We start from the raw sequence: 24,005 nt of genomic DNA on the forward strand, positions 1-24,005 counted from the left end.
CTAAAAAAAAAAAAATATATAATATATATATATATATATATATATATACACACACACACACAGACACAGACCCTAGAGAATAAAATGGATATCGTTGCAATGCTTTGTCACATCGTATTTGCGCATTGGTCTTAAAAACTATTTTTTGTGGAAAAAAATTGTTTTCTGAATAAAATAAAAAAAACTGTAAAAGTAAGCCCAATTTTTTTTTTGTATAATGTGAAAGATAATGTTACACCAAGTAAATTGATATCCAACATGTCACTCTTCAAAATTGCACACGCCCGTGGAATGGTGACAAAAAAAAAAGGGGGGGGGGGAGAGGGGCCCTTTAAGGCTGGAGGGTGAAAGTGACATTTAACGGCACTCTGGTCCTCCAAGGGCATAGAGTAGAGTGGGGGTTCATCATGCCCTCGCAATCGAGTTCCTCCCCATCACTTCATTGGATCCGATTGACTTTCCACCGCTGCTGATCCCTCCGATAAGTGGCGGAAACAACCAGGAAGCGGCAGGAGGGGGTTGGGCACCTCTCCTGCTGCCCATAATAGTGATCTTGTGGCGAATCCGCTGCTGGGACCACTTTTATGTAAAAGAGGCTGTGTGAAAAAAAATACTGGGGGTTATGGCAGCTAGCTGCTGCCAAAACCCTGGTATATGACATCAAAGTAGCGATGTATATACACAGTGGGAGGTCCGTAAGTGGTTAAATATTTTACATACCATCACCAGACCAGTACAATGTCACCATATATTCCACTGTACTGCTCAGAAAATTAACATTTCTTTATGTTCCCGATCACATAGCAAACTTTTACATTTTGAGTTCAGGTCAAAGAGTGCATTAGAGTGGTTGTTACTTTTACCTACAGGTAAGCCTAGATTAAGGCTTACCTGTAGGTGCTCGAAATATCTCCCAAACCTCCACGGTTTAAGAAATATTTAGAAATTAGGCGAGTGCCAATGTCTACGGCCCAGGCGCACTACGGCTAGCATGGCGTTTCTAAAGGAGATCGTGCCGTGACTGTCGGTTCCCACACACAGGAGTGACGTCATTGCGGCTCTGGACAATCACAGCACCGGAGCCACGATACCCGGAAGGAAGATGGACACTTTGTGGAAGAGGAGACGGTGGTGACATTGCAGGCTTCAGTTTTAGGTAAGTGACACATAATGGGCTACCATCATGGGTTTACTTTTTTTTTTTTTCCAGCTTAAAAACGCTAGTAAACCGCCAGAGATTTTTTTTTTTAAACTTGCAGGGCTTTCAACTTCACCCATCATCCTTCCGGGTTTGCAGACTCCGACGCCACTCCCGAGTGCATGCCATTCATGCACAGGACTCTGAAGGAAGGGTCCGGATGAGCGTTCCTTCAGAGCGTATGCACGGTTAATGTCAATGGCTGCATGTACAGTAAATATCTCCTAAACGGCACACGTTTAGGAGGTATTTACAAGGGGTGCAACGGATCAAAAAAACTCACGGATCGGATCATTCCTTGGATCAGAGTCATGGATCGGATAATTTTTCGGATCAGCAAATAAGTGAATTTGCAAAAACCTGTGAAAATTCCACCACCATATAGTCCCCACTGTAATATTAGCTGAGCATGGCTGGGTACAGCTGGCTATCACCGAGTATGGCTGGGTATCACCGAGTATTGGCAGGGTATTGGAAGAGTGTGGAGGGATAGCTGTGACTGCACTTGTCACAGAGCAGCGCTGTGGGCTATACAGATGCAGCCCACAGCACTGCTGCCATCCGATCTCTCCCCTCCACTGTACAGATCAGTACACAGAGGGGAGAGAGGAACCGCTGTCGTCATGATGCCGGTTTGTTTACAAGTGATTGCTCTGTCATTTGATGGAGCGATCACATTGTAAACGCGGACGGGTGCACCAAGATGTCCACCGCTTTGCAACTAGGCCGAAGCCGTGGCCTTTCCTAAGGCCGAGACCGTGGAGCGCTCTGCGGATCGCGGCGTGTGCCGATCCAAATGGGGTGACCCGTTTGGATCACGGATCGGTGACGATTCGTTGCACCCCTAGTATTTACAGTACCGATAGGCAAGCCTTATTATAGGTTTACTTAGAGGTAAAATGAATGTATGGGAATTTATTCCTGCTTTAAGCCTTTTAAAGCTGCCTTCAGTAATTTTTTTTCTCTTTCCAGCTATTAAATCTTCTGCCCTTGTTGTTATAATTTTGGATAGTAAAACATTTTTTTTTCTGTCAGTAAATACCTTATACATTCCACTTCCTGTTTCTTGCCTGTCATTATCCTAGGCTTATGACATACACAGCTCTCTCTCTCTCTCGTGAGAGTTTGCCAGGAAGGGAAGGGGGTGAGTCATAAGGGGGCCAATGAGAGCTGCAGGGCCACAGAGCTGGACCTCTGTGTAAATTCATGAAGTGAACAGACAGCAGGCTCAGCTGCCCACAGTTAAAGTGGTTGCAAACCCTTACAAACCACTTTGGCCTACAGGTAAGCCTAGATTAAGGCTTACCTGTAGGTGCAAGAAATATCTCCTAAACCTATATGGTTTAGGAGATATTTACCCGAAGACAGCCACCGCTGTCTACGGCGCATGCGCCGGCGCACTGGGCAAGCCGCAGATCGCGTCGATATGCTGAGAGTGTCAGCTCCCGCGCGCATGCGCGGGAGCGACGCCACCACTTCTCCGGCGAATCACAGCGCTGGAGCAGCGAGACCCACAAGGAAGATGGACGCTCGGAACTACAGGGGACAGCAGTGACATCGCTGGCTCCTGTGTCAGGTAAGTGACACATAATCGACTACTATGCGATGCATAGTAGTCCATTATGCTTTACCTTTGCAGGGAATCAAAGAGGAAGTAAACTCATCAGGGTTTACTTCTTCTTTAAAATGGTTGCAGCCAGACTTAGTGGAGGGAGACTTTTGCAGCATATTTGGCAAGTACAGAATCACAGTACATATAAAATAATATGCAAAGTAGTTGGAGGGAAGCTTCAGAATGGCAAAGATGTTTTTATTACAAATTACGTGAGCAGACTGCAGCTCCTCTTAAGGCCCCTTTCACACATGCTGATGATATGTCCGTATTTCATCCATCCATTGCAGATGAAATACGGACATCCATTCATCCCTATGGGATAGCGGGTGTCTGCGGATGAGCATCCGCAGACACCCGATTTCGTCCGCCTCCGCTACTGTCCGATTCTGCAGACGGAGGAAAATCCTATTTTTCTATCCGTCTGCAGAGCGGACCGGACGAACACGGACACACGGTCCGTGCTCGTCCGATCCCCATAGAGGAGAGCGGAGAGCTGACAGGGCGGTCCCTGCACAGTGTGCGGAGACCGCCCTGTCCGCAGCCAGCTCAGCGGGGACAACGGAGCGATCCCCGCTGAGCGAGCGGATCTTCACGGGGCGGATAATTACTGATCCGCCCCGTGTGAAAGAGGCCTTAAGTACTCGGAACTTTATGAGTTATAAAAGTATTTGATGTATACTTATTGACTTTAGACTATTAATTTTGGTGTATATTTATTCATTTTTGGTGTATAAATCACCAAAAATGAACCCATTTGTTCATGTTACCGCTGTACATTATTTCGCACCAAAAAAAACAAAAAAAAAAACATCCTTCATGCCGCATTTCTGGTGCAGTTTCTAGCAAAAGCTTCTTCCAAAAAGAGTAATGGTACTACAAGTAATGGGCCATACCAAATTTCGGGCGATTCAACTGAAATCAGCCAACATTTGGCCCATGTGTACAGCAGCCAACTTCTGTCAAAGGGGCACAACCGCTAATCGTCTCCAGTTGTCCGGTGTGTTCTGGCGAGGGGAGCGACCATGTCAGAACACAATAGCTCAAAAGGGTGATCGCTTTACCAACATCAGATAGTTAGTAGATCGGCTCTTCAATTTTTTTTTTTTTGTTCAGCCTCTGGGCTGTGTACTAGGCTTAAAACATGTAAAAAAAATGTAACACAACAAACGAAAGCTGTAAGTTTAGGCTCGATCAGTGGCAGCTGGTGCTCAATTTTTTTTTTTTGGGGGAGGGGGGGGGGGGCGCAAACAAACTGAAAAAAAAAAAAAAAACATCAATTGCCGCCACTCTGCCCATCCAATGCTGCCACTGATGGGCAGCATTGGATGGGCAGAGTGGCAGTAATGGCAAATCCAATGCTCCCACCCACACTCGCCATCTGTCCAGCACTTACCCTTTCTCAGTGGGGCAGCAGGTGATGGCGGTGAGTGGTTTCCTCCTTGTGTCTCCTCCCGTTAGACATCAAATCACAGCGCCTGTTGTTTCAGCCAATCAAGTGACGGATAACAGACCCGAGCACTTGATTGGCGGAGAGGAGGTTCAGTGTTAGGACAGCAAATATTAATTCGCCGTTCTAGCACACCTGGGTGAACTGTGCTCGCAGGTCACCTTTTTTTACGCCTATGGCGCTAATCAGGTGCTTAAAAAACACCCCCAGCCACTGTAATTCAGGCGCCCCAAAAGGGACCAGGCGCCTGAATAGGGGGTGGCAGCATGAATCTATCCATTGGTCATAGAGGGGTTGGCTGGAGAGAGGGGGCGGCGCTCGTGAGGCCTTATAGACGCACCTCCACTGGGTTCGCTATACAGGGCAGAGAAATCTTGATCTGCATCCATGGTGTCACTCCTTGAATAAGTGATCTGGCAATGAGGGGCTGACATTGTGGAAGCCAGCAAGTATCCACAAGACACATACAGCGATCCTGTCATTGGTAAGGGTCACTTGTGTGCCATTTAGCAATATTCTACATCAGCCTCTTAATCAGGATTCTACCAGGGGTTACTAGGAGTTCCTTGAGCAATGCGCAATTACTGACTCTCAGATAAGTAATCTCTGCCCATATACTGTACATAACTTTAATTAGTACTTGATCAGAAAAAATCCAATGGACCCATGCAGCCTTCCGCCTTTATTACTCTATATGTACATCTATACAGCAGGGATTCCTGTGTAATGCTCTCATCTTTTGCAATCAAAAGCTGCCCGAAATTACTGGAAAACTGCAGAGTATGTGCAGCGGGTGAAATGGCTGTAAAACAGGATCTCTAACGTGCAAACAAGCATTTGTCATGTCAATCACCCTGGAATGATAACACCGTGCCAAACATCTGTACCATCACAAATTTTACCACACAACTGGCTCTTTTGGAATCCCTTCACACCATACATAAGCAGTTATCTGAGTGTGTTATCCTAAAAATCACACAACTGAGTGATTAAATCTGCCCACGTACTCTGGACCTCAGCTTTCCAAAGACCAATGTGGGCGCTATCTACATATGCCATGAGACTCCTCTGTGCCCTCTGCTAGGGTTTCAATAGACCCCTGCGTAAGCCAAACTCATTGCTGGGTGATCGAGCGATGTGCTGGTACGATGTTCTGAGTGACAGTACATTGTGCTGGGTGATGCTATGATGGGCTGGGTGGTGGTCCTATGGGACGGTATGTTGTGACGGGTAATGCTATGATGGTCTGGATGAATGGGCAATGTGCCAGGTGGTGCTACGATGTTCTGGGTGATCTGCCAATGTGCCAGGTGATGCAAAGATGTGCTGAGTGACAGTATGTCGCACCGGGTGAGGCTACAATGTGCCAGCTGACACAATGCTCTGGTTGATGCCATCATGTGCTGGATGGATGATTGGGCAATGCTATGATGTGCTGGATGACGGCATGTTGTCCTTCATAATGAAACAATATGCTGGTGCTTTTGTGAGGGGTGACACTACATCATATTGGGAGATTGGGAAATGTGCCAGGTAAGCCTGTGATTTGCCAAGTGATCGGGCGATGTGCTGGGTGGCGGTATGTTTTTCTGGATGATGCTCCAATGTGCAGCATGATCGGGCAACATGCCAGGTGACACTACAACATGCTGGGTGATCAGGTAATGTGCCAGGTGACACAAAAATGTGCTGGGTGATCTGGCAATGTGCCAGGTGATGATACGTGTTGGGTTATTAGGCAATGTGCTGGGTGATAGCATGTTTGGCTGGGTGCTACAATGTGCCAGGTGATGCTATTTGCTGAGTGATCAAGCAATGAGCCAGATGACGCAATGTGCTGGGTGACAGTGGGGTTTACTACAACACTGAGTGTAAAATCTGGGTGGCTTTTAAGCCGATTTGAACAAGCTGAAGTTTACTGTGCACAGCTGCACCAGATTTTCCACTCTCCATGTTTTAGTAAATTAATCCAGGATGTTGTTCTTGATGATACTACAGTGTATTGGGTGATGATACTTTGTGAGGGGTGACACTATGATGGGCCGGGTGAAAGAACTTTGTGAGGGGCGATTTAACTATATGTAGGGGGACACTATAATACAGTGCACAGGGTGGTCGGGTGATGGTAGAGTGCACAGGGTGATGCTAGAGTCAGTGCACAGGGTGGTTGGGTGCTGGTAGGGTGTACTGGGTGGTGGTAGTATGCACAGGGTGGTTAGGTGCTGGTAGGGTGTGCTGGATGGTGGTAGAGTGTGCAGGGCGGTCGGGTGTTGGGTGATGGTAGAGTGCACAGGGTAGTCGGGTGATGGTAGAGTGCACAGGGTAGTCAGGTGTGCTGGATGGTGGTATAGTGCAGAGTGGTCGGGTGTTGGTAGGGTGTGCTGGGTGGTGGTAGTATGCACAGAGTGGTCGGGTGTTGGTAGGGTGTGCTGGGTGGTGGTAGTATGCACAGAGTGGTCGGGTGTTGGTAGGGTGTGCTGGGTGGTGGTAGTATGCACAGAGTGGTCGGATGTTGGTAGGGTGTGATGGGAAAGTGCACAGGGTGGTCGGGTGTGTGCTGGATGGTGGTACAGTGCACAGAGTGGTCGGGTGTGCTGGATGGTGTTACAATGCAGAGTGGTAGGGTGGTCGGGTGATGGTAGCATGCACAGGGTGGTCGGGTGATGGTAGCATGCACAGGGTGGTCGGGTGATGGTAGCATGCACAGGGTGGTCGGGTGATGGTAGCATGCACAGGGTGGTCGGGTGATGGTAGCATGCACAGGGTGGTCGGGTGATGGTAGCATGCACAGGGTGGTCGGGTGATGGTAGCATGCACAGGGTGGTCGGGTGATGGTAGCATGCACAGGGTGGTCGGGTGATGGTAGCATGCACAGGGTGGTCGGGTGATGGTAGCGTGTGATGGGAGAGTGCACAGAGTGGTCGGGTGTGCTGGATGGCGGTACAGTGCACAGAGTGGTCGGGTGTGCTGGATGGCGGTACAGTGCACAGAGTGGTCGGGTGTGCTGGATGGCGGTACAGTGCAGAGTGGTCGGGTGTGCTGGATGGTGGTACAGTGCACAGAGTGGTCGGGTGTGCTGGATGGTGGTACAGTGCACAGAGTGGTCGGGTGTGCTGGATGGTGGTACAGTGCACAGAGTGGTCGGGTGTGCTGGATGGTGGTACAGTGCACAGAGTGGTCGGGTGTGCTGGATGGTGGTACAGTGCACAGAGTGGTCGGGTGTGCTGGATGGTGGTACAGTGCACAGAGTGGTCGGGTGTGCTGGATGGTGGTACAGTGCACAGAGTGGTCGGGTGTGCTGGATGGGGGTACAGTGCACAGAGTGGTCGGGTGTGCTGGATGGCGGTACAGTGCACAGAGTGGTCGGGTGTGCTGGATGGCGGTACAGTGCACAGAGTGGTCGGGTGTGCTGGATGGCGGTACAGTGCACAGAGTGGTCGGGTGTGCTGGATGGCGGTACAGTGCACAGAGTGGTCGGGTGTGCTGGATGGCGGTACAGTGCACAGAGTGGTCGGGTGTGCTGGATGGCGGTACAGTGCACAGAGTGGTCGGGTGTGCTGGATGGCGGTACAGTGCACAGAGTGGTCGGGTGTGCTGGATGGCGGTACAGTGCACAGAGTGGTCGGGTGTGCTGGATGGCGGTACAGTGCACAGAGTGGTCGGGTGTGCTGGATGGCGGTACAGTGCACAGAGTGGTCGGGTGTGCTGGATGGCGGTACAGTGCACAGAGTGGTCGGTGTGCTGGATGGCGGTACAGTGCACAGAGTGGTCGGGTGTGCTGGATGGCGGTACAGTGCACAGAGTGGTCGGGTGTGCTGGATGGCGGTACAGTGCACAGAGTGGTCGGGTGTGCTGGATGGCGGTACAGTGCACAGAGTGGTCGGGTGTGCTGGATGGCGGTACAGTGCACAGAGTGGTCGGGTGTGCTGGATGGCGGTACAGTGCACAGAGTGGTCGGGTGTGCTGGATGGCGGTACAGTGCACAGAGTGGTCGGGTGTGCTGGATGGCGGTACAGTGCACAGAGTGGTCGGGTGTGCTGGATGGTGGTACAGTGCACAGAGTGGTCGGGTGTTGGTAGTATGCACAGGGAGGTCGGGTGTTGGTAGGGTGTGCTGGGTGATGGGAGAGTGCACAGGGTGGTCGGGTGTGCTGGATGGTGGTACAGTGCACAGGGTGATCATATGTAGGTAGGGTGTGATGGGAGAGAGCACAGCGTGGTCGGGTGTTGGTAGGGTGTGATGGGAGAGTGCAGATTGGTCGGGTGTTGGTAGTATGAACAGGGTGGTCTGGTGTTGGTAGGGTGTGCTGGGTGATGGGAGAGTGGTCGGGTGTTAGTAGTGTGAACAGGGTGATGGGAGAGTGCACAAGGTGGTCGGGTGTGCTGGATGGTGGTACAGTGCACAGAGTGGTCGGGTGTTGGTAGTATGCACAGGGAGGTCGGGTGTTGGTAGGGTGTGCTGGGTGATGGGAGAGTGCACAGGGTGGTCGGGTGTGCTGGATGGTGGTACAGTGCACAGGGTGATCATATGTAGGTAGGGTGTGATGGGAGAGAGCACAGCGTGGTCGGGTGTTGGTAGGGTGTGATGGGAGAGTGCAGATTGGTCGGGTGTTGGTAGTATGAACAGGGTGGTCTGGTGTTGGTAGGGTGTGCTGGGTGATGGGAGAGTGGTCGGGTGTTAGTAGTGTGAACAGGGTGATGGGAGAGTGCACAAGGTGGTCGGGTGTGCTGGATGGTGGTACAGTGCACAGGGTGATCATATGTAGGTAGGGTGTGATGGGAGAGAGCACAGCGTGGTCGGGTGTTGGTAGGGTGTGATGGGAGAGTGCAGATTGGTCGGGTGTTGGTAGTATGAACAGGGTGGTCTGGTGTTGGTAGGGTGTGCTGGGTGATGGGAGAGTGGTCGGGTGTTAGTAGTGTGAACAGGGTGATGGGAGAGTGCACAAGGTGGTCGGGTGTGCTGGATGGTGGTACAGTGCACAGAGTGGTCGGGTGTTGGTAGTATGCACAGGGAGGTCGGGTGTTGGTAGGGTGTGCTGGGTGATGGGAGAGTGCACAGGGTGGTCGGGTGTGCTGGATGGTGGTACAGTGCACAGGGTGATCATATGTAGGTAGGGTGTGATGGGAGAGAGCACAGCGTGGTCGGGTGTTGGTAGGGTGTGATGGGAGAGTGCAGATTGGTCGGGTGTTGGTAGTATGAACAGGGTGGTCTGGTGTTGGTAGGGTGTGCTGGGTGATGGGAGAGTGGTCGGGTGTTAGTAGTGTGAACAGGGTGATGGGAGAGTGCACAAGGTGGTCGGGTGTGCTGGATGGTGGCACAGTGCACAGAGTGGTCGGGTGTTAGTAGTGTGCTGTGGGTGTTCGGGCGATGTGTTGGGACCCGTGTGGTAATACAGAGAAGAGCTGAGGGTCAGGCATCTCTCAGCCCCGGTGGGGTCCCCTCAGACCCCCGTCCCTCCTCTCACTCACCATTAAAACTTTGGCAGCGCTCTCCAGCTGGGCGATCACTTCACTCGCACCCAGCGCCGCCATCATGGGCTCTGTTCAATGACGCGCCACGCGGTGCAGTGTGGGATAAAGCGGGGAGCCGAGCCAATGGCGGCCCTGGGGGAGGGGAGGGAGCCGGGCTCCGAGTCGCCAGAAGTTTGGCGAAGGGGAGTAGCCGGTCCCGGAGATAAGAGGAGCCCGCCAGTGCCACACACACCTCAGGGACATGGCTCTAGAAAGTGTTGGCGTCACCGAGGAGGAGGACATGGTGTGTATGAGGAAAGCCCAGCACCGCTCACTCTGAGCGGCCATGGAGGTATGAGGGGACATTGTACCCGGATGTGTCCCCTCAGGAGGACAGTGTGGGCTCATTATTTCCAATGATCGGCACAAGGACGCAGAAAACAATTGTTTACACCACATCGCTGTGTCACCTGAAAATGCCAATAATTTTACCTCACCGCAAAACGCTGCCGGTGTGAACCCCCCCCTGTATGGACTTTGCTCTATGGCGGCATTGACCCAGCTGGGACCAATCTTAATGTTGCACTGACACCCCCCCCAAGGAGCTGCTGGTTTTATTGGGCTTACCGTTACCTTGACATCTTCTCCGTCTAGGGGTTCCCGTGGTAGATGGCCCAAAGAAATGTGGAAACTGACACTGTATCTTTTGGGTTATTTATTTGAACCAGAAACAGAGTCTCTCAGTTTGGGGTAGAGGATTAGGATTAAGTTCAGGTAGCTTAGACTGCAAAAAAAATGGAAAGTCTCTTATATGAAAAATCCAGAGAATAGCAACTGTTTCATAACCCCCGGATAGACCTCCTCTCACTAGGCTTAGCAGCCGGTAGGGTGTCAAGCAAACACTTGAGCATAGAATATTTCAGAAAGTCTCTGCCACAGACTTGAGCATTACTGAGGAACATAAACAAATTTTAAAGAGCGCTCATACGGTACCAGTATCTCTCAGCCGATCCAGCGATACCATATGAGTGTAGATCCTTGTAGTGTCCTTCAACTAAGGCTCCTTCAGAGAAGCCAGCCTTGCGCACGGCCTTCCCCTGAAGATTCCTCCCCTGGGGTTTCTCCCGTTCCTGGGCCTCTCCCTTAGACAAGATGGCACTGGACCACCTTTGGATCAATAGGCCCCGAAATCCATTCAGGCCTGTCCCTGCAGTTGGTGTTGCCTTGGGCTAGCCAGCCCCGAGACTTGAAATGCATGGTTCTGCACCCCAGGCCAGGAGGGCCACGGGGCTGGTCAGGGGGACCAGAACCAAACAGACAGAAAATATTCTCTGGAACAGAACCCCGAAGCACGTGGTGTCCGTACCTTAAATACCACCTCCCAGAATGCACAGCAGGAGAACACACCCACTGGGCTGTTTCCGGAAGAACAGTGGCATTCAGTACACCCAGCTAGACTGCGTTCTCAACTCTTGCCGGCGGTGACAGCGACACCTGCGGTCAAGGAGAACCCAGTGCAACCCAGCTAGACTGGTACTGAAAACAGAAATGTAGAAAATTAGCAGTAAAAATTAACTTTGAAATACCATAGCGCCGGCTCGTCAGGAGCCAGCGCTACATACGCCCCCCTCCCATTTAGACAATGTCCTCATCGTCTGGGAAGGAAAAATCAAAAAAACAACTTTCAGTCCTGAAAGTCGAGTACCTGAAATTAAAGTTTGGAATGGGGAATGGGAAAGAAGCAAACTATGAACATACAATAGGTTGTACATTTGACATAAACAAGTCACATAGTCAGGCATTGTGGTTTGTTTATTATCTACACCACCCACTCTCCAGTAGCTTGATAGACTATCTTTGGTGATTCCTGAAAACAAAAATACACAAAAAGAACAACAAAAACACATACTATGGCTACAATCCTAGGAGGCAGAATCCCATTATCGGCAGAAAATGAGACTCTCTCCAGTGCTGATAACCTACATGTTTGCGTGCAATAGTCCAAGTGTTTGTGCAGACCCTCACCACCTAGTGGTAAGAGTAACAAAATGCAAGTCCTTTTAAACAAGTGCTGTGGCCCGTGGATGACCTTGACACGGAGCTTTCCTCTAGCAAAACGAACTCTGTCTAGCTAGTCCCACAGACCTTGTAATATTTTTCCAGAAGCAACCTTTTTCTTTCCCTTGGAAAAAAAAAAAAACACAGTCTCAGTAATTGCTTTACCAATAAAACCGTGGATCAGGCAAAGTTAGTGTTTTCCCTTTAGCGTCCACTGTGGTGTTGAAATATACTAAATTGTCTTTTTCCAGCCGGCAAATGATAACTTTATCAGAGTGTATGTGTCTCCCAAAGCCCCAATGCTGAAGACACCCGGTGAAGCGTTCGTACATAACAGGGGAACATCCTTGCTTCTTAAAAAGTTTTGGTACCTTCAAGTAGTCCCACACATCACTGGCATACCAGTGCTCTCGATTCTTCTCAATTTCCTTCTCAATTTTTCATCTGACACTCCATGTTTACAGAAATGTGAGTGTGTGTGTGTGTATATATATATATATATATATATATATATATACACACACACACACTGCCTTAAAAAGTATTCATATCCCTTAAAATTTTCCACATTTTGTCATGTTACAACCAAAAACATAAATGTATTTTATGTGATGGACCAACGCAAAGTGGCATATAATTGGGAAGTGGAAGGAAAATTATAAATGGTTTTAAATTTATTTCTATTTTGTTTTTTTACAAATTATCTAAAAAGTGTGTCGTGTATTTGTATTCAGTCTCCTTTACTCTGATACCCCTAACTAAAGTCTAGCGGAACCAACTGTCTTCAGATGTCATCTAATTAGTAAATAGCACCCATCTGTGTGGAATTTAATCTCAATACAAATACACCTGTTCTGTGAAGCCCTCAGAGGTTTGCTAGTAAACAAACAGTATCATGAATGCCAAGGAACACATGAGACAGGTCAGGAATAAGGTTGTGGAGAAGTTTCAAAAAAAGCATTAGGTTAAAATAAAATAAAAAATATCCAAAGCTTTGAACATCTCAGAGAGCACTGTTCAATCCATCATCTGCAAATGGAAAGAGTAAAGCCTCGTACACGCAATAGGATTGGTGGCCAACAAAACCGTGGTCTTTTGTCTGAAGGGCGTTGGCCCAAACTTGTCTTGCATACACGGCACACATCGTTGGCCAACAATCACAAAAGTAGTGATGTACTACATGGTTTTTCAGCTAATTTCATGTTAATAGAAGTTTGGTAAATGTTCATTCGCGCTTTTCAGTTCATTTCTGAATGGCCGTTCGTCAACCAGACATGTTGTGGAATCAAAGAAGATAAAGTGTTATTTTCTTATTGGCATTGGAGTTGTTACTTTGAGATTTTTTTTTTGGGTTGAATAATGATTTGATTTTGTATATTTTTGGATGCATAGAATGCATTTTTATGTTAAGTTCTATTGGCAGATTTTATTTGTTTTTCTTTTTTTAATGCACAATAAAATTGTGTACAATAATACTTGGCTATGTGTTTTACTTCAAATGATTGTTTGGGAGTAGGCAGTTACATTTAAATAATTACAATGTAAAATTGACAAGGGACACCAACATAGTTGTATCCTTTGATCTTAAAAACTACGGGATATTGGTAATTGGAAGAAAGGGAATTTTAGGGACTTACAGGAAGCCTAAACAGGATAATGGTGTTGTGGTAACTTGCCGAAATCAAAAAAAAAAAAAAAAAAAAAAAAGCATAAAATTCTTGATATCACTAGAGGAAAAAAAGCCTTTGAAATGTGTCTGCAATAACTCCATCAGTATCACCAGCAAAGCAGCTTCATTATTATCACAATAAAGAAGAAGAGTGTGCGCTGCATTTGGAGAATTCATAATTTGCCACATCACACATGTTAATTCTCCATTACGAGTGGTAGTTTACAAGACCTACCGATTCTGGCTCATTTTTGCTTCCGAGCATGCGTGTTTGTACTTTGGACTTTTGTCCGACGGACTTGTGTACACGCTCGGAAATTCCGACAACACACATTTGTTCAGAAAATTTGAAAACCTGCTATCCAACATATGTCCCCAGAAAATCTGACAACAGTTGTCCGATGGAGCATACACATGGTCTGATTTTCCATCAACAGCCTGACATCGCACAATTCCCATCAGAAAGTCAGATCGTGTGTATGAAGCTTAAGGCAAAACTGCAAACCTACCAAGACATGGTCCACCTAAACTGGCAGGCCAGGCAAGGAGAGCATTAATAAGAGAGGCAGCCAAGAGGCCCATGGTAACTCTGGAGGAGCTGCAGAGATCCACAGTTCAGGTGGAAGAATCATGCACTACACAAATATGGCCTTTATGGAAGAGTTCAAAAAAGAGAGCCATTGTTGAAAGAAAGCCATAGGAAGTCCCGTTTGTGAAGAGCCATGTGGGGGACACAGCAAATGTGGAAGAAGGTGCTCTGGTCAGATCTGACCAAAATTTAACCTTTTGGCCTAAAAACAAAGCACTATGTGTAGCGGAAAACTAACACTGCACATCACCCCGAACACACCATCCCCACCGTGAAACATGGTGGTGGCAGCATCATGTTGTGGGGATGCTTTTTTTCAGCAGGGACAGGGAAGCTGGTCAGAGTTGATGGGAAGATGAATGGAGCCAAATACAGGGCAATCTTAGAAGAAAAAATGTCACTCTCAAGATGTGCAAAGCTTGTAGAGACATCCCCAAAAAGATTTAACACAACTAGGTTTTTTATTTTTTGCGATTATAAGTAAAAATAACAGCGAAAATTTTTGTTTTTTTTTTAGTTTCTATTATAAAATTTTGCAAATAAGTAATTTTTTTTCATAAATTTGGGCCAAAATTTATACTGATAGATATCTTTGGTAAAAATAACCCAAATGAGTGTATATTATTTGGTCTGTGTGAGCCCTGGTTCACATTTATGCGACTTCAGATGCGATTTCTAAGTCTCACCCCATGGATCTCAATGGAAATGTGCTAACTGGAGCGACACAAGACACAGGCGATTTCTAAAAGGTTTTTGTATTACTTTTTTTGTGATTTCAGGTTGATTTTACCATCCATAGAGTGCTATGTAAATCCACCTGAAATCGCAGTACTGTGTATATTTTTTCCCTGCCAGTGCTGCTGTGTTCATAAAAACAGCTGCTCTGCCCCCCCCCCCCCCCAGCAGGTGTTCCAGTGAAGAGTCAGAGAGTAGCAGACATTTTTTTTTAACCGTGTCATTGCTGTTGTTGGAATGCACCTGATCTCTCCAGTCTCCCCAAGCACCTGTTGCACTGTGAGAGAGATGCTTGCTTGTGCACATGGCTGCCAAAAAAAGAGAGCAGTTATCTGCAACGAGGAACTAATAAAGGAGCATTCTGCAATATATAGCAGCACACATGCAGACTACAAAGACCGGTACAAAAGAGATGCAGCATGGCTGGAAGTGGCCTTCCTCTACTTCCAGAACTGGAGTTCTGTATCCAACACGGAGCAGTCCAGCAAATGTAAATTCAATTTTTTTTTTTTTGTGTTCCATTTGCCAATATCAGTTTCACTGCACTAGCACTATTCTTAACCCTCTGACACTTACACTGTAACCTTAAGATGAACTATAACCCTAAACCCAAGCTGAAGTGTAACCCTAAGCTGAACTCTAACACTTAGTCTGCTTGGAAAGTGGGGCTGTAGCATGTATATAACATGCTGCTCATAAAAACTCAATTTATTCTGAATTTAAAAAGACTCGGTTCACATTTTATTTGTCTTGCAGGTTCAATTTTTGGCACTTTACTCTTTAAAAACCAACATGCAAAATGGCGTGCCCCCCCCCCCAGTCCATACCAGACCCTTATCTGAGGATGCAGCCCGGCAGGTCAGAAAAGAGGAAGGGGAAGAGCGAGCGCCCCCCCCCCCCTCCTGAATCCTACCAGGCCACATGCCCTCAACATGGGGGATGTGTGCTTTGGGGTGGGGCACTGCAATTCTCAAAATCTGGCAGGAACAATGTCAGGAGCAGAGGGATTTCTGCAATTTTTTCTCTAGGTTATGACTAGAGTTCCAAGAGCCCGGATGGCTCAGTCGGCTTTTGATCTGGAGGTCCGGGGTTCAGGTCCCTGTTTGGGTGCTGCCTGTGAGGTCCTTGGGCTACTGATGCGGCAATCTTTATGCAAGAGTTTCCATCTCCTCTGAGAATGTTCCTAAGGATCCAGAGAAAAAATAAGTCTCTCTTTCTGGTCTCTGGATCAGCTGTTATCCCAGTCGCTGATATCAGATATTCCCTTAGTGGAACAGGGGGTTTTGGCTCAAACCTTTTAAGGTTCCAGAACCAAACAGAGAGGTAAGACCCATTCTAGATCTCGAAGATCTGAATCGGCACTTAAACATCCGATCCTTTCATAATTCAGTCGGCTGTGTCCATCCTGCAAGGAGGGGAGTTGCATATCTCCATGTGCCAAAGTTTCCCGCTTACCAGAAATTTCTGCGGTTTGAAATATAAAATTATTTTTTCAGTTGTGGCCCTGCCATTCGGCTTAGCCACAGCACCACGGGTGTTCTGAAAGATTCTGGCACCTCCTTTAGCCAGGTTAAGGGCTCAAGGCATAGCAGTCCTAGCCTGTTAGAAGATCTACTTTTAATAGATCATTCAGTCCTTGCCTATCTGCAATTATAATCGGCTAATTTTTCAGGCAAACTACTTGAGACGCCAACAATTATTTCCGGGAGAATGATCTCTTCACCCCCACATCTTCCTAGCAATATGTCAGATGGGGTATTCCGGACATGGACCTATTAGTGTCCAGATTCATTAACAAGGTCGACAACTATATGTCGAACAAGGTGTCCGCTAGCAGGCAGAACAGACGCATTCGTCTTCCCGGGGGATCAGTTTTCACTGATCTCTGCATTTCCTCCAGTTCTGCTACTTCCACGCCTTCTCCGCAGGATTAAGCAGGAATGAAAGGAGGTGATTCTGGCAGCCCCAGCGGGTCCCAGAAGATCTTAATTTACTGAGATCATAAAGTTGGTAGTAGGAGTCCTTTGACCACTATAGCCAGACCTTCTTGCACAAGGTCCAGTATTTCATCCTACCTTACGGACGAAAAGTTTATCAGGGTTTACTTCTTCTTTAAAAGCACACAAGTTGCTGTAGTACTTTTGAAAAATCACCTCAATGTTAGTATCAGTCGCACTACCAGCGGAACACTCATTCAACATTTTGTCTTCTGACGCTGCAAATGGGGAAATACCAAAGCCAGCAATTTATCAAAAGTGTAAGCCAAAATAAGTGACATCTGTTAGATTACATTTAACACATAAGAGCTTGCAGAAGAAGATTATTGGGGTGAGAGTTTTATGGGTGCACTTAGGGTTAAGGGGTTAGGATTAGGAGGTGGGCATTGGGGTTAAGGGATTAGGGTACTCACCTTGCTGGGGACATGCGGGTGTAATTAAAAAAATTGTCAGAATGTGAATGGAGATTTTCATACATCACCCAGAATTGTCCTCTGCCTTGCCACTAAGATATTTTTGGGTGAATCCAATAGCGATGCCTTCTTCGCATTCTTCACCTACGTTCCTCTTCTTCCTCATGTACCAAGCAAGTGACAGCAGCCGTAAGGACTGCTGCTGCAAGGTAATGGCCAGCAAACATTGTGCTAAGTTGCCTAAACTCAATTAGGAAGTAAGAAGGAAATGGAAGGCACCCTAGCAGGAAAAAGAATTATGTCACAAATCAGCTTGGGTTTTTATTGGAAGAAGTCCAAATCGTACTGTTTGCAAATCGCCAGACATCGCAACGAAGTCCCAAAGAAATAGCAACGAAATTGCATATGACTGGGAATGAAATCACAGTGCCAAATCACAATTTAAATGAACAATTTGTAAATCGCATCAATGTGACCCTAGACTTAAATTTACAGAGTCTACAAGCTATGGGGCAAATCATTATGAATTGATCACACCTGGTTTACTGACAGTCTATCTAATTTCTTGAGGCCCTGAACTGTCAGGACAGTACAAATATCTCCCAAATTACCCCTTTTTGGAAAGTAGACAGTCCAAGGTATTTAGTAAGAGGCATGGTGAGTTTGTTTTTGAAGTTGTAATTTTTCCCACAATTCTTAGGAAAATTAAGATTTTATTTTTTTTTTTACACAAAACTGTCATAAGTTATTTCTCACACACATCATAGGCATGCATCCAATAACACCCTAAAATACATTCTGCTCCTCCTCCTGAGTATGGCAATACCACATATGTGAAACTTATTTACAGCCTGGTCACATACAGAGGCCCAAATTGCAGGGCGCACCATCAGGCATTCTAGCAGCATAAATGACACATATCATTTCATGACGACCTATCACATTTTTGAAGGTGCCGGAGCATCAGGACAGTGGAAATACCCACAGAATTACTCCATTTTTGAAAACAAACACCCCAACGTATAATCCATGGGGTGTCATGAGTCTTTTGAACATGTCTTTTTTTTTGTCCACGTTTTTTGAAAATGTGGAAAGAAAATGAAAACATATTTTTTTCTTACACAAAGTTGTCAATTTATAAGAATTTTCTAACTCATAGCATGTACATACCAAAAATGACACCTCAAAAACATTCTGCTACTTGTCCTGAGTATGGCGATACTACATGTGTGAGACTTTTACACAGCATGGCTACATAGAGAGGCCCAACATGCAGGGAGTACCATCAGGCGTTCTAGGAGCAGTGGCGCCACTAGGGTTGGTGTCACCTGGTGCGGTAATACATTGCATCACCTCCCATTCCTGTCTAGCCTGCCCAGCACCCTGCAGGCAGCGCAGGTCACGGGGTGCACCCCAAATGGCCCCTGTAAATGATAGTATAGGGTGGTATAGTGGCAGGCTAGAGTAGTATAGGGTGGTATAGCAGCAGGTTGGGTGGTATAGGGCAGTTTGGGGTGTTGTAGGGCAAGTTAGGATGACTTGGGGTGTTATAGGGCAAGTTAGGGTGGCACAGGGCAGGTTGGGGTGGTATAGGGCAAGTTAGGATTCTTTGTAGTGACACTGTGCACTGCATTTACTTACAGCATGCTTCATGCCTGCAGATGGGTGGGGCCTCTGTGTCCTCGCCTCTCATCTCCTTCAGCTGCCGGATCAGCAAAAAAGAACATGCTTACTGTTCATTGTTTATTAGTCTATGATACTCAAATCTTTATGGATTGTTGTCTGCTGCTTTGTTTTTGTATGTTCTTTTTTTCTCAATTGTGTATTTTTCTATTATAGTGATCAGTCTATACACACAGAGTTTTTATTGTAACAGAATTTCCTGAAGAAGCCGTGAACAGCGAAACATGTAGAGAGACAATTTACTTATGTTGATATTTGTTACTGATGTACTGTGGTTTTATCCTTTTTTCACTTATGTATTTTTAATTCAATAAATATTTTCTATTTTTCAAAATTTTGTATATGTGTGCGCTGTAAAAGTCCCAATTTCTCTCCTATTTTATTTTAGCAAAAGTGAAGGAGTCTGGGGGAGGAGGCAGCCACACACCCCAGCTCTGCCCACCAATTCCGCTTCACTCTGGGATATTAACCTGACTGAATAGTGTTACAGGCAGCCTCCCCTGCACGGCTGAGTGCCCTTTTTACACCGCTCCACTACAAGCAATAAAGTACAGTGTTTAGTGGCAGCCCCGGTGTCATCCGGTGCAGGCCACACCCCCATGGCAATGCCACTGTCTAGGACAGTGATGGTGAACCTTGGCACCCCAGATGCTTTGGAACTACATTTTCCATGATGCTCATGCACTCTGCAGTGTAGTTGAGCATCACGGGAAATGTAGTTCCAAAACATCTGGGGTCCCAAGGTTCTCCATCACTGGTCTAGGAGCATAAATTACACATATTGTTTCCTGATGACCTATCACACCTTTTGAAGGTCCCTGAGCACCCCCCCCCCCTCCCACAGTTCATACCTGGCCCTTCAGATCTGGTATGGATTTTAAGGGGAACCCCACACCAAAATTAAATAAAAAAATTGATGTAGGGCCCCCCAAAATCCATACCAGACCGCTATCCGAGCATGCAGCCTGGAGGCCAGGAAAAGGAGGGGCGAGCGTGTGAGTGACCCCCCTCCTGAACCGTAACCAGGCCACATGCCCTCATTATGAGGAGGGTGCTTTGGGGTCTCCTCCAAAGCACCTTCTCCCCATGTAAATGGGAACAAGAGTCTCTTCCCAACATCCTTGGCTGGTGGTTGTCATGGTCTGTGAGTGGGGGGCTTATCAGAATCTAGAAGCCCCTTTACCAAGAGGGCCCCCAGATCCCCCCCATATGAATGAGTATGGGGTACATCATGACCCTACCCATTCATCAAAAAAAGTAGTGTAATGTGACAAAAGACAATAGCCTGTTTTTGACAAGCCCCTTATTAAAAATGTCATCTTCTTCCTCCAGCTTCTTCTTCCCCACTTCCTTCTCTGGTCTTCCTCTGGCTTCTCCTTCCCTGCTTCTTCCTCTGGTCTCTTCCTTCGGTCTTCCTCCACCTTCTTTTTCCCACACTTCTTCTTCCGCTCTTCTTCTTCCTCCTCTGCCGCCGCTTCCACCACTGACCCGCTGAGGATCCAAAAACGACCCTCCTCTGACACTGCGGCCCGCCAATCTGTCCGCTTCCATGGCACACATGTCATAGATAACTAGAGGGCTTGGCCACCGGATGGCCTCAATCGGAGGCCCCGCCTCCTTTTATAAATTCATGGACCCATCATGACCCAGGCAGCGAAGTCACAAGGGGCGGAGTCTCTGAATGGTGTCATCCACCCCATTGCATAATCAGAGGAGGTTCGTTTTTGGAATCTTCAGCTGGTTGGCGGCAGAGGAAGAAGAAGGAGGAGACCAGAAGAAGAAGAAGGAGGAGACCAGAGGAAGAAGGGGGGAGGGAGAAGCCAGAGGTAGACCGGAGGAAGAAGACATTTTTAATAAAGGACTTGTCAAAAACTTGCTAGTGTCTTTTGTCACATTACACTATTTTTTGGTGAATGGGTTGTACCCCATACCTATTTACATAGGGGGAGCTGCGATCCGAGGAGCTGGTAAAGGGGGCTTCCAGATTCTGATAAGCCCCCCACCCGCAGACCCTGACAACCAATGGCCAGGGTTGTCGAGAAGAGGCTCTTGTCCCCATCAACATGGGGACAAGGTGCTTTCTCTGGGACTCCAAAACACCCTCCCCATGTTGAGGGCATGTGGTCTGGAAGGGGGAGAGCGCTCACCCCCCCCCCCCATCCTGACCCGCAGGCTGTATACTTGGATAAGGGTCTGGGATGTATTTTGGGGGGATCCAAAGGGCATGGACTGGGGGGGGGAACTGCCCACCATTTTTTTCCCTCTTTTTTTTTTAAATCTATATTGCCGGGGGCCAGCAATACATTACAGCCGCAAGCAAGTTTAAATGACACTTTTTCCTTTAGAAATGTAATTTTGCTGCGGTACTGTTCTACACATCGCACAGATGTGCCACTTAAGGGGACCCCCCCAGGCACGATATTTAAAGGAATATTTCTTTTTTATTGTTTCACTTTAAGCATTATTAAAATCAGAAAAAACGATTGTTTTAAAAAAAAATTTTTGCATTGATACATGTCCCCCAGCACACTTTTTATGGCAAATAACATACAAGCCTTCAATGAGGACTTTGGATTTTGCAGGTTCAAGTTCCATTGACTTCAACTATTCCCACATATGCCGATTTGACAGGCATGTTCGCCGGCAATCGCGTGATTTTCCATTTGCATGTCCACCCAGTTGAAGTCTCAGTTGGCTTAATTGGGCGCTATTTTCATGTACCATGGAATCGCATATTCACGCTATAGTGAATGACCCCCTATTTGTTGTTTTCTTTGCCGCTTCCATTTGAGGTGCAAATAATATATGAGAGTTCCAGTGCCTTGCAAAAAATTCACCCCAAATGTGCAAAAACAGAACAAAACTCTAGATAGCCGCACTCCGGGTTGAGTAAAAAATAAAGTGCCTTTATTTCTTCAAATGCAAGTGCAAAACTCCATTGAACAACACATCACAGCAAAGGGGAACAAAAAAATAGAACAAGATTCCTGACGCATTCACCCCCTTGGCATTTTTTGTGTTTTAATGCCCCACAACATGGAATTAACATGGATTGTTTGAAGATTTGCATCATTTAATTTACAGAACATGCCCACAACTTTGAAGATGTTTTTTTTTATTGTGAAGCAAACAACAAATAGGACAAAATAACAGAAAAAGTCAATGTGCATAACTATTCACTCCCCTAAAGTCAATACTTTGTAGAGCCAACTTTTGTGGCTATCACAGCTCCAAGTCACTTTGGATAAGTCTCTATGAGCTTGCCACATCTTACCACTGGGATTTTTGCCAATTCCTCCTTGCAAAACTGCTCTAGTTCCTTCAAGTTGGATGGTTTGCGCTTGTGAACAGTAATCTTTATGTCTGACCACAGATTTTCTATTAGATTGAGGTCTGGGCTTTTACTTGTTTCCACTTAAACCACTCAAGTGTTGCTTTTGCAGTGTGTTTGGGGTCATTATCCTACTGGAAGGTGAACCTCCGTCCTAGCCTCAAATCACACACGGAGTGATATAGGTTTTGCTCAAGAATATCCCTGCATTTAGCACCATCTTTCCCTCAACTCTGACGACTTTCCGAGTCTCGACTGCTGAAAAAAATCCCCACAGCATGCTGCTACCACCACCATGTTTCACTGTAGGGATGGTGTTCTTTGGGTGATGTGATGTGTTGAGTTTTCGCCAGACATAGAGTTTTCTTTGATGGCCAAAAAGTTAAATTTTATCTCATCAGACCAGTGCACCTTCCTCCATACATTTTGGGAGTCTCTCACATGCCTTTTCACAAACTCAAAACGTGCCATTTTATTTTTTGCTGAAAGCAATGGCTTTCTTCTGGCCACTCTGCCATAAAGCCAAACTATATGGAGCGTACGGCTTATTGTCGTCCTATGTACAGATACTCCAGTCTCTGCTGTGAAACTCTGCAGCTCCTCCAGGGTTACCTTAGGTTTCTGCTCTGCCTCTCTGATTAATGCCCTCCTTGCCCCGTCCGTGAGTTTTGGTGTGCTGCCGTCTCTTGGCAGGTTTGCTGTTGTGTCATGTTCTTTCCATTTGGTTATGATAGATTTGATGGTGCTCCTAGGGATCATCAAAGATTTGGATATTTTTTCCCCAGGCCGGGCAATCAGAACCCTGCTAGGATTATTACTTTACTATGCCCGCAAGTCGATAGTACCCAGATGGAAGGCATCATCTGCGCCCTCCTTAAATTTTTGGAAGAGGTTAGTGAATGCTGCTCTACCACTATACAAGGCTACCTACCTGTCCCACGGTTGTGCCAAAAAATTCCACAAAGTATGGGATATCTGGACGGACTCACTGTCCACTAATGCTGACTCGATGGACGATTAGTATCATTCCACTAAGTACCCCAATTGTCCAAGTGGCATCTATGGCCTCATAAACACCCCTGGGTTGCTCAGTCAATAGTTATGGGGGGGGGGGGGGGGAGCGTGAATGCAACTATGTAATTATAATGTGCACTTTATCTCCTAAGTATTTACAGTAAACTTTGTAGGGGATATGTAGAATCGGCAGGTTGATATGAATATTTTACACAGGTGTTTGAGCGTACAGTGGCTTAGGTAGGTATGCATGTTCTATGTAATGCCTTACCCTTTTGTTTTTGTTTCTCTCTTAGTTGGTAAGTTGTAGTGATTGAGCCTGGGTATGCCCAATAGGCTCTGTAGTGTTTTGTTCACATCTTGAAATGTCAATAAAGATAACTTAAAAAAAAAAAAAGATTTGGATATTTTTTAATAACCTAACCCTGACTTGTACTTCTCAACAACATTGTCCCTTACTTGTTTGGAGAGTTCCTTGGTCTTCATGGCAGGGTTGGGTTAGTAGTGCCTCTTGCTTAGGTGTTGCAGCCTCTGGGGCCTTTCAAAAAGGTGTGTATATGTAATGATAGATCATGTGACACTTGGATTGCACACAGGTGGACATCATTTCACTAATTATGTGACTTCTGAAGGTAATTGATTGCACCAGAGCTTTTTATGGGCTTTATAACAAAGGGGGTGAATATATACGCACATTACAATTATGATTTTTTTGTTTCTGAAAAATAGTTAATGTTTATATTTTTCTAATTTTACTTCACCAACTTAGACTATTGTGTTCTGATCCATCACATATAATTCAGATT

At 46.6% G+C, this 24,005-nt stretch overlaps 1 protein-coding gene across 1 annotated transcript in view; it reads right to left on the reverse strand.

Moving 5' to 3' along the window:
• The window catches only part of XPO4 (exportin 4), a 208,062-nt gene extending 198,213 nt beyond the window's left edge, over window positions 1-9,849 (reverse strand). The window contains exon 1 of the mRNA XM_077484003.1: window positions 9,729-9,849. Coding sequence (XP_077340129.1) covers window positions 9,729-9,794 — 66 coding nt within the window. The 5' untranslated portion in view covers window positions 9,795-9,849. The remainder of the gene's footprint in view (window positions 1-9,728) is intronic.
• Between the last annotated feature and the right edge of the window lie 14,156 nt (window positions 9,850-24,005).

The sequence above is a fragment of the Lithobates pipiens genome, unplaced genomic scaffold, assembly GCF_037356315.1.
Source record: "Lithobates pipiens isolate NorthernLeopardFrog02 unplaced genomic scaffold, aLitPip1_a1.2 Scaffold_16, whole genome shotgun sequence".
Taxonomy (NCBI): Eukaryota; Metazoa; Chordata; class Amphibia; order Anura; family Ranidae; genus Lithobates; species Lithobates pipiens.